General features: G+C 60.1%; 1 protein-coding gene across 2 annotated transcripts in view; it reads left to right on the top strand.

Annotated features, from left to right (window-relative positions):
- The first annotated feature begins 1,625 nt into the window (after positions 1-1,625).
- IL11RA (interleukin 11 receptor subunit alpha) overlaps positions 1,626-11,011 on the top strand; it is a 40,745-nt gene continuing 31,359 nt past the window's right edge. Inside the window, exon 1 of one of the 2 annotated variants that reach the window (XM_034774216.1) lies at positions 1,626-1,646. In XM_034774216.1, the coding sequence (XP_034630107.1) occupies positions 1,641-1,646 (6 nt within the window). In that variant the 5' untranslated portion in view covers positions 1,626-1,640. Of the gene's footprint in view, positions 1,647-5,878; positions 6,105-11,011 lie in introns of those variants that run through there. The other variant, XM_034774212.1, reaches the window with a different exon arrangement.

The following is an 11,011-nucleotide window of genomic DNA, read 5'->3' as shown; positions in this document are numbered from 1 at the left end:
ACAGTATAGAGCCAATATTCATAACTTCAACTTCAAAAATGATACACATATACAGAGAGCATAATCATAACCAGCAAACCATAACCTTGTCTTAGACACCTCATTTGACCCCCTTTATACAAGATTTGGTGCCACTACAGGACTTTGGTTGCAGCAATGANCCCCTGAGATCCAGACATGCCCCGAATCCACACCCAGCTCAGACTCCTCTCTGGAAAAGAAAGAAAAGAAAAAGGGAAGCGCCAAGCTGTGGCAGATGGAAACAAGGGAAGTTCCTGTCCTGTGGGCAAAGCCTCCAGCCAGCCAGTTCCCCTGAGAGGGATTTGGGGGGGGAAGCCCAGGGGTGCATGCAGACACAGACCCACGTGGGGGTGCACATGCATTAGGCCCCCCCCCCCATCGATTTTTCCCTCTGCTCTGTTCCACTGAAGGAAAATCCCTCTCAGGGGAACTGGCTGGCTGGAGGCTGTGCCCACAGGACAGGAACTTCCCTTGTTTCCATCTGCCCCAGCTTGGCGCTTCCCTTTTTCTTTTCTTTCTTTTCCAGAGAGGAGTCTGAGCTGGGTGTGGATTCGGGGCATGTCTGGATCTCAGGGGTTGGGTTCTGTCCATTCCAGAGACATGGGCCAGGAATTGGGGTGCAGACAGGGACAGCCCCAGATGCCTAGTACAATGGGCCATGACCCGGCTGGTGCCTCTGCCCAAACCCGGGATTTCTGGGCTGGTTTTAGAGAGTTTTCAAAGTTGTGATGTTTTTGTAACGAGAGTGACAATTGTTTGAACATTTTCCATCTGTTTTTGTATTTGTAAAACCAACCAATCAAAAAACCCTTTCGCTGAAAATGTTCGTTTCATTTGTAACTTTCCTTTTTTGGATGCAAAACCAAAACTCATTCAGTTGTTAAAAGCCCGACAGCGTTTGGTTTTCAAAGAAAAAGAAAATGGTTTGTTTCTTCAGGATAGCTTTGTGGGGAATGTGCCCTGTTTTCCAAGCAGTCCGCTCTGAGGCGAACAGGGGACATGGGCAGAGGGATGTGAAAATCGGCCCCTTCCCCTCCAAACAGTGTGAAAACTCTGACACGGGCTCTAAGACCTTTTCTCCGCAGTGTGACATACACGCTCCTGGGGGTGGGGGCTGTCTTTCTTCTAAACACTACTGAATCGCGTTTCACCCAGACTCCTGTGGGAAGAGCTGCAGCATTCCTGCCTTTGCCCTTGTCGTTAATGTGGTGAGCCCAGGTTCTCCCTCACAGAATCTCTGCACCCCTCAGCCACGTTTCCGTCTCTCTCCCCCCGCCACTCATGAAGGTGGGAAAATGTGCCGATGTCGGACAGTTGTTTTGCTGATGTCCTGGCCTAGCTGTTGCTGCAGTCAGTGGAAAGGCACCTGTTGACTGCCGTGGGAATTGGACCAGGGTCAGCTCTAGACAAGACTGCGTGGGGAGCTTCAGAGGAACTGAACACAGCTGGGTGCCTGGGCAGTGTGACGGCTGGTTAAACAAGTGCAAGGAGGGCAGATTGGAAGGATGCTTTCAAACGATCACACACACGGTTCTGGGTTCAGTTGACTGTAACCGCTCAGGGGAAATATCCAGGCATCATTGTGGGCCGCTCGGTGACGTGTGCAGCGGTGGGCAAACATGCAGGTAAGTTGTTAGGCCCCACTGAGAGAGGGCTGGAGAATGAAGCTCTAAATCGGTGGGATGCCCTTACATGGGAGAGCGTGTTCAGGTCTGGTCCCCTCGTCTCAAAAAGGATAGAGCAGAAATAGAAACAGGCTTGTAAAAATGATTGCAGGCCTGGAGAGCTGCCTTAAGAGGAGCCTGGCAAAGATCAGGGCTATCGCACTGAGCAAGGAGTGCTGTGGACGGGTACAGAGCGTGGAGGGGGGGGGGGGGCGAGTCACTGGGCGTTTGTTTCTACCCTGTCTTGTAACACAGGCACAAGGTGACGTTCAGCAGAACTGAAAAGCAACAGATTCAAAACTGACCCGGACAATGTGTTTTTAAGTAATGTGATGAACCTGTGGAACTCACTGCCACAAGATATCACTCCAGCCAAGAAATTAGAGGGACTCAAACCCCGAATAGTAAGGATAGTGATGTGTGTTGGGGTACCAAATCTACAGCTCAGGATACAAACCTACCACTGTCTGACAGGGTTAGACAGAAACGTCCCCCGGACGCATGTATCGCATATGGTCAGTTCTCGGAGTATGCCATATTCCTCCGAAGTGGGGCACTGGTGGGAGAGGGGACTGGGTACAGGAATGGTATTCCTGCTTTGATTCACCCAGAGCTTTCTGCAGCACTTTCCTGTGGGGCTCAAACTCCACACAGGTCGTCTCAGCCCCGACATTATTAACAAAGTTCTTTTAGTCCCTGTTACGTGTGGGGAGGGGAGGGAAGAGGATATAGGAACATAAGAATGGCCAGACTGGTCAGTGCGTGGTCCATCTAGTCCAGGATCCTGTCTGCCAGTAGTGGCCGGTGCCAGGTGCTTCAGAGGGAATGAACAGAACAGGGAATCGTTGAGTGATCCATCCCCTGTCGCCCATTCCCGGCTTCTGGCAGTCAGAGGCTAGGGACATCCTGAGCACGAGGTTGCATCCCTGACCATGCTGGCTAACAGCCCCTGATGGACCGGTGTGATGGAGCAGGGCAGTGACATTGGGGATGGGGGACTCTGTGACAACCTGTCCTCCAGGAACTTGTCTAGTTCTCTTTCAAACCCAGTTATGCTTTCTTGTGCTTTTAAAAAAGAGCGATTGAGACGAGTGTTTTCTGCACAATTAGCAAGAGGAGCACCAGGACTTTGACAGCAGCCTGGGGCCGTGGCGAGCCCTCCGCTGCGGGCTGGCAGATGAGGAGAACAGTGACGAGCAGCACGGGGGGGCCGTGCGGGCTCGTTCCCATGCAGAGGACGCAGTACAGACCATTCCCGTAACACTCCAGTTGGGGCGTCTCGTCTGTTACCCGTAAAAGCCCCGGGCCTGCCCTGAGCTGTGTGTGAGACGACTGCAGCACCCGCTCAGAATTCATTCCTTGCAGGCTCGGGTCTCTCCAGTGCCGCCCATGGGTTTTGGAGCCAGCCCCAGATCAGAGACGCTGCAGATGGGTGTGATCTGCTCTCGCTCAGCCCCTCTCCCTGGAACCGATGCCTTTGTGTGTTCTCCGGGACTTTGTCCCCACCGTGCCCCAGTCCGCAGCCTCCCCGGCCCGTCCAGTGCCATCGGCTTTGATTTCTGGGCGCAGTTCAGCTGAACAACTGATGGCCCGAGGCAGCTCCCAGCCACACCTAGGCAGCCTCAGGTTCCCGGTCCCAGTTCCCTCCCTCCTCGGCGTGCTTTGCTCTGAGTGTTTACCGACCGTTACCCTGACCCCGAACCCCGCCTAGCCGCGTCCCGACCCAGCTCAGGATCTCAGGCTGGGTTCGGCTGCCGTGTGATTTTGATCCCTGGGTTTGCTGTACACGTGGCTGGCCGGGTGTGAAGTCCAGTCTGCCCTCAGGGGACGATTGTAGCAGTGTCCCATGGCTGCAGCTGTACAATCTCCCCGGCCTGAGATAAGTGACCCCGAGCGTGGAACTTTGACCTCCCATTAGTTGGCTCTGAACATGCTTCAAAGAGCCCAGGTCCAGTCACCGAGTTCCCCAGACTCCGCTCAGGAACTTCAGCCGGGGCCTCGCTGCAGCCCAGACCAATGCTTTAAAACCTTTCTGTTGCAATAGCATATTCATGTTCCCAGAAGAGTGTGGCGGGTGCTGGACAACCAGCCACCGAAATGCCGCCGAGAACCGGCGTCATCAAGAAGCGATGCCGCTGAGAAGCAGCGGCATTTCAGCGGCGACGCTTCTTGGCGTTGCCGCTTCTCGGCGGCATTTCGGCGGCTGGTTGTCTGGCGGCCACGTGCCTCGGTGGCGGGTTGTCCGGCGGCCGCGCTCCCTTGTCAGTAGGCGGGTGCACATAAACACCCCGGCGGGCGCCATGGCGCCCATGGGCACCACATTGGGGACCACTGCTTTAAAATGGCAGACCGTCGTAAAGCCTCCATGGAACAGAAACCGCGCAGCGCTTGGCAGGGGAAGCAACATCCAGACTCCCGGGCCGACCCGGCCTGGCCCTTCTGGTGTGGCAGGTGTGATGGGAGGCACACGCAGGCACTGGACCTTTTAAAGGAGCAGAACCGGTTCCCCCGGCCAATAACATTTGTAGCTGTGCGTGAGAAAAGTCTCAGCCCCGAGGGACCCAGCAGGCTGCCTGGGTGAGCTTGTGTCCAGCCCCTTCCAGCGCCTGGAGGTGCCCAGATGCTCATGACCGTGCTGAGCACCCTGGGAGAGCCCCAAATCCTCCCCAGTCACCAGAGAGGCCCTCAACCCGAGCCGGGAAGAATCCATTGGTCACTTTTTCTCTGTGAGGTTAGTAGACTTCAGGGCAGGCCCTCGGCAGAGCCAGGCCAGGGACCCGAGATCAAGTCAGCAACGCTGCAGGCGCGCGGGGGGGGGGTCCATGTTTATCAGCCGGAAGATTCCGCTGGCATTTCAACCGTCTCCCATCTCCCGTCTTCCCAAACAGCCGCATGTGGCAGCTAGTGACCCCTGGGTGACCTGCCAGATGCTTTTCAGTTGACAGGCGAAGGGCAGCAGCTAGATGGGTCCTGGAGTAGCAGCCTGTGCGCTGGCCTGTGCAGGCTCCGGCCTCCCCGCTGGCCCCCACCGCGGCCGACGTAACTGAGCTCCTGGTGGAAAAACTACCGGCGCGGTAACCTCATCCCAGAGAAATCCAAACAGAAGGTTCAACGCAGCCGCGTTTGGGTGGGATCCTGCCTTCGCACGCGTGTGCACCACTGCGGATTTACACCAGTGCCAGAGAGCAGAATCTGGCCCTTAGCCATCTTCCTGCTCGGTCCCAAGTCCTCTCCCCCCCCCCCCCCGTTTGCCCCCTTCGGGGCGTTTGTTGAGAGTTGCCCCCCAGAAGAGAGGGGGCTTGGTGGGAGCGGCTCACTGGCCAGCGGGAAGCTCTCCCACCGGCCAGGAGGGATGGGCTGCGAGCAGGGACTTGGATCTGTCCAGCTATCATCCTGTTCCCTCCTGTCCAATACAGCCCGAGAGGGCATCTCCGTCCGTCCTGAGCCTGGGGCGTCTATCACATCTTCTCTCCGCACCCAGGGGCCAGCGCACCATGCGGGTCTAGCAGCATCGCCAACCCACTGACCCCCTCCCAGCTGGACCCCTCAGCGACCGACCTGGGCTGATCACACGGTTTCCGTGCGCCTTTTCCAGTCATCTTGGATCTCTCCTGTCTAATTGCTAATGGCTCCGAGATCTCCAGCCAGTTCGTCAAGTATTCCAGGGTGTATTTTCCTCAGGCCCTGCCGATTTGAAGGGAATGTCTCCAACCCCGCAGGGTCCTAGCGCCGGGACTCCAGCCCGAACCTGGAAGTCTGCATAGCAATGAAACAGCCCCGCAGCCCGAGTCGGCTAGCCCGGGCCAGCCGCGGGTGGCTAGTTACTGCGTAGACAGACCCTAAGACCTCTAACTTGTCCAAGTCCTGAGCTTGTTTTCCTGTCCGAGCCTCCGATCCTACCCCACGTGCACTGGTGGTCACTATGTTAGTTGTCCAGTTGCCGGAGCTGTCATTTTCTGGTGAAAACAGAAGAAAACCAGGCGTTTAACCCTTCCGCCATCGCTGAGTTCGTCTGTCATTGGCTTTCCCTCCTCGCTGAGTAATGGGCCTGCTCTGGCTTGTCGTGTACTGGTGAGATGTTCGCTTGTCACCCTTTACGCCCCTAGCCGCTTTAATCTCACTTTGGGCCTCGGCCTTTCTCATTTGGTCCCTCCATGCTCGTGGGGTGTTTTTTTTTTACATTCATCCTTTGCAGTCCCCCCACCCCCACTCTCAGGGTCGCTCTGGCCCCGTCCTGCTCCAGCTCTGGGTCTCTCATTCAGCCCGCTGAGCTTTACGATGCCAGCCGCAATTACCAGCCATGTGTTCCCGGGCGCCACGTCCTCTAGAGAACCGTGGGCGTGTGACGAGGGCAGGGCGCTGGATTCGGCTCGGAGGAGCAGCTGCTGTTTCTGGAGCTCCGCACGGTCATCCCTCGGGGTAGGTTAGTGTCAGCGCTGGGGGGGCTAGTGTGAATGGGGGTGAAGGGGAGGTGAGAGAGGCTGGGGGCTGAGTGCATTGGTGGTTGTGGCACCTGTCAGGGAGCAGGGGTGTGTGCACGGGGGGGTGTACATACATACATGGGGGGAGGGAGGTTGGAAGCTGGTGGCAGGCTCTTTCCCCGTGGTCAGGTTCCATGGGGAGGGGTGAACTTCAGAAATTGTCTTTTACTCTTATTCTAGTTCCAAATCAATTGATCTCAGGTCATGTGACAACGTTAACCCCCCCCCTCCCCAGCTGAACCCCAAACAAGGTATGTTCCTAGACCAGGGGGAGCCCTTTTGTGTCTCTGCTTCCCCAGCCCTAGCCCCACTCCAGCTCGCTTCCTGCTCCAGGTTTAAAGAGACAGGGCCCCTCTCCTCACCCAGATTGGGACTGGTGCAGGGTTGCCGCGAGGGTGCTTAATGCAGCTCCAGAAAACCAGCAGCCTGCCCGCCAGTGCCCAGCCTGCCCTTGGCGCGTGGGATGCTGGACGTGAGTTCCTGCTGTTGTTCTGATGCCAAGCGTCACAGCTCTGCAGCCCGTTGCAAACAGACGGTCAGGGCTGGGAGCTGCCCACCTGCCAGCCACACATCTGAGCGTGCTTAACCCCTGCACCAGACGTGCTGGTATGACCACTGCTGGGAGAGCCCCAGGGGCCCGGCAGGCAGCACTGCGCTGTCACGCGGCCTCTCTCTGGGCCAGGTGGTTGCTGCCCGACGCGGTGACTCTATGCTGAGGGCCGGGTGGCACAGGAGAATGGTAGCGCTGCACTAGAGATGGGCACTTGCAGGTGTGGCTTAGCAGTGCCTCCTGCTGGTTCGCCGCAGCACGTGGCAGGGCTGCCCTCAGAAAGTCGTCACGTTCCTGACTTCGCTCTGATGTGAGCTTGGGGGTGCCAGCACGTGCCCTCCAGCGGGCACTGTGGATTAGAGCCAGGGTTCGTGTGGGCAGCCTCTGTGCCAGCGTCCCACAGGCAGTCTGCGCGGTGCCCCCAAAGGCGGCCAGCAGCACACACAGCTAATCCAGATCTGCCCTTTCCCTCCGGCTTTGCCAAGGGAGATCAGCTCCTGGCCCTTCCAGCCCGGGACTGCTCTCTGCAGCTCTCCTGGTGCCCCTCAGCCCCCCACCAGTCCTGAGCTCTGCCCCTCAGTCCCAACCCACAGCCACCCTGTTATTCCAATCCTGGGCCATTCACACACGAGCAGTACTGATCCTGCCGGCTCTTACCTGGCTGGGAACAAACCGGGGAAGGGATGGGAGCAAGCGGTTCTCTTTCTTTCGAACCCAGGTCTCCAGGAGGGTAAGGCTGGTCTGTTAATCGCTGAGTCACCCAGTGCCTGCCGTCCATGGGGCTGCTAAACACAGCATTTGCCTTTTTAAGACCCGAGCTGTAACCCTGTGAAATTCCCAGGCAGCCGCTCGCCCGGGCCCGCTCAGCTGGGAGCCCCGGGTTGGGACACTCCCTGTGGTTCCCGTGGCCTCGTGGGCAGAGGAGAGCCGCGGCCGCAGAGACCAGAGAAAGGAAGCTAATTAAACCCTAACGAACACCCGCTCTGGTGCCTGGAGGGGCCCTGAGAGAGTCACACAGCTGGGCATGGCTAACACCGGCTTTCCTCTGCTTGCCTGCTGTCCGGCCAACGCGTGGCCACCCTCCCCCCGGGCAGGGCTGCTCAGGTGCCGGCCCAGCTAGGGTGTCGCTGGTGAATGCACGCTGCGGAGTTGGGACTGGCTGTTTCCACCCCAGGCTGTTCCCTATCTGTGGTGCGTGGGGTGCTCCCTCGCTGGGCACATGCCCCAGGTCGTATAGACGAGCGTGCTTTCCCCTGGGGGTTTGTAGCAGAACAGTCTGTTGTGAAAATGTGGGGTCTGGTGAATATCTTCCACCCGTCCCCAGGGCCGGTGCAAATGCTTGTGAATGCCACGGGCAGAATCCAGGGGTGAGCAGCTGCAGGCACCTGCATGGGGTTTGGATTCTGTCTGGACTAGTTCTAAAACGTGCCGGGAGATGCAGCGTCTATGGAGGCCAGAGCCAAATTCCCCCGGGATAGGCCCTGCAGCGCGTGTGCAAACGAAGGCTTTGCCATCCAATGTGCCCTGGAGCAGGTGCAGTGGTGGTAGCTGTGCAGTGGGTGTGAGCACGTGTGTGTTTGTGCATGTGCTGTTCCCAATGGACCATTGGCCCTTCGTGTTGTGTCCCCCCACCCCACCACATGCAGTGGGTCAGCTCTGAGGGCTTGGCATTTAGTGACACAAATCCAGCGCAGAGAAGGGGGGGCTAGGGCCAGGGTGACCTGCAGGGCGGATACGTGGAGGCCATGGTGTAGCCTCCCGGGTCCAAATGGCTGGGAGCCCCCCTCCGAAGAGCCGATGAGAAAATCCACAGTCGCTCCACCCGCCTTTGCTGCGTTTCCACGGCTCAGTGCAGAGGCTGCACAGAGGGCCCCGGGGGGAGCCGTTTCCTTCTCGGCCGTGATTATACTTTACATCTCGCCAGCCCTAGGTCGCACAGTGCTTCGCCCCGCAGGTTACGTATCCATTTCACATAGGGGAAACTGAGGCATCAAGCTGACGGGGGGGGGGGGGGAGACCCAAGAATAGAGCCCAGGCATCCAGACTTCCCATCTGTCGCTTCCCCTGGCAGGAAATAGCAGAACAGGGCATTAACAGCTTCCTGCGCTCCCCTGGGGCTGCGCTGCTCCAGAGAGGTCACGAGGCGGCCAGAGGTCTCTGCTCGCTGGTGCTCAGAGATTTACGAGCATGCGCTGGGGCGCGGCCTCCTCGGCAGCTTCCGCTCCCACAGGAATCCATCATCAGCCCTGCACGGTTCTCGTCAGGCCAGGAAGCGCTCCCCCATCTGCCCTTCACGCACACCCCGCCTCGCACGCTGCACGGCCCTGCAAAGCGAGCCCCTCGCTGCGTCCCCTGGCAGGCTCCAGGGAGCGAGCAGAATGGGGGGTTGGAGACGGAGAAAGGCAGGGCAGAGGGGGAGGAAGGCCAGGAGGGAGAAAGGGGGAGAGTTTGGGGGACCCCCAGCTGCAGCCTGTGAGATTCTCCTGCAGCCCCCAGCTCTGCTAGGGAAGCTGGCAGGGGGTGCTCCCTGAGAGCCCAGCCCGTGGGCACGAAGCACCCTCCCCCCTTAGCTTGTGGGGTGAGGTCTCCCCCGCCAGCACAGCCCAGGGCTCGGAGGGAGTCAGGCTACCGTGCCCCCTTGGGTGAAGGTGTTGGAGGTGCCCAGGCAGCATCTGACTGGCGTCCTGCTGACCTCCACCCGGCATGGGCCCTGGCACACTCCCCTCCAGGAGCCGGGCGCGTGGGGTGGGCAGGGAGGAAGTCTCTGTGCTAGGAGCAGGGGGCTCAGAGCCTTCCCCAGACGTGACTTCACCCACTCGGGGAGTGCAGCCAGTGGCAGGACCCCGCTAGCCCCAGGGCCACCCGCTCGCTGGCTGAGAGTTAATCCTCCCGCCTGAGCTGCTAACGCAGACACGGGCTGGGCCGCAGAGGGGGGCAGGGTCCCGGCACTGCGAGCTGGGGGGCCCCAGTCCGTGGTCTCCCCCTCCCCCAAGGCCAGTGCTAGAGCGTGCGGGCAGGGAGCCCCTCTCTGAACCAGGCACCAGAGCCAGCCTAGGAGCGGGGGGGGGGGGTGCCCACCTGTGTGTGGGGTACCTGAGCCTCTGGCATGGGTGTGAGGGGGACGCCCTGGGCACCAGAGAACCAAGGGAGAATGGAGGGGGGGCAGCACCGTCCCACGGGCGCTGTTGGAAGAGGCCCCAGGGGACTCGCCCAGGCGCCTGTCCCAGCTCCACAGGCTCGGGGCTCTGTTCTCCCACCCAGGACTCACTGGCTCCTATCCAGCCATGCCCCCCCATCCCCCCAGCTCCATCCCAGGCCTAGCTGGGGCCAGGGGCCCGGGCTCCCCCATTCAGATGGGAAGGGGAGGTGCCGGTGGCGGGGGGGCTCTTGGGTCCAGAGCCCAGGACCCCGGCCTTGTGCCTCAGGTGCCGCTTGGCAAGCCCGAAAGGGCAGGGACTGTGCTGAGAGACCAGCGGCTGCTCCCAGCCGGGGGAGCTGGGGAGGCTGGCTGCAGAAAGCGAGGCCTGGGGGAGTTCAGGGCTCCGAGGGAGGGAGGGAGGCCGGTCCGGACACAGCACCAGCTGGGCTGTGGCTCCACGCTCTCGGTGCCGGTTTCACTCAGCCTCACGGGACGGAAGCTGCAGAGGGCCAGAGCTGGGCTCTGGCCACCAGCCGGCCCCAGGGCTAGCAAGAGGCTAAAAATCCTGGGCCCCTTGGAGGGGGCCAGCTTGGTGGTAATTAAAAACCAATCCAGCAGGAGTGCAGGAACCTCACCTGCCCCACCCCTACCCCCGAGGCCCCGCCCCATCCAGTTCTCTCGCCTCCCACCCCCGCTCGCTGCTCCCCGCGTCAGGAGGGACTCACCTGCGAAGCCGGGGCTGGGGGCTGCAGCCGTCTGACCAGACAGCAAGTGTAAAAAATCGGGACAGGCGGTGGGCGGTAATAGGAGCCTATATACGAAAAAAACCCCAAACTCAGGACTGTCCCTATTAAATCAGGACATCTGGTGACCCTACAGCCGCCCGTTGCAGGTGGGAGGTGGCCCCGGCTGAGCATGGGCTGGTGCGGGTGATGACCCGACATCTCCCCGCCTCCCCTGCCCAAAGCAACCAGACATTGGGTGTCCGGTCAGTAGATCTGACTGGACGCTGCCGGGTCCCCTTTTCGACCGGACTTTCCTGTCGAAACCTGGGCACCTGGCCACCCTAGCCCCTCGTCCCCCCTGGCTGGCATGCGCCCCCCCCCCCCCCCCCCCCCCCCCCCCCCCCCCCCCCCCCGCCCCCCCCCCGCCGCCC

Source organism: Trachemys scripta, chromosome 6, assembly GCF_013100865.1.
Source record: "Trachemys scripta elegans isolate TJP31775 chromosome 6, CAS_Tse_1.0, whole genome shotgun sequence".
NCBI classification, from domain to species: Eukaryota; Metazoa; Chordata; order Testudines; family Emydidae; genus Trachemys; species Trachemys scripta.
Note: the sequence above shows the minus strand (reverse complement) of the source record. Positions and strands in the feature narration are given on the sequence as shown.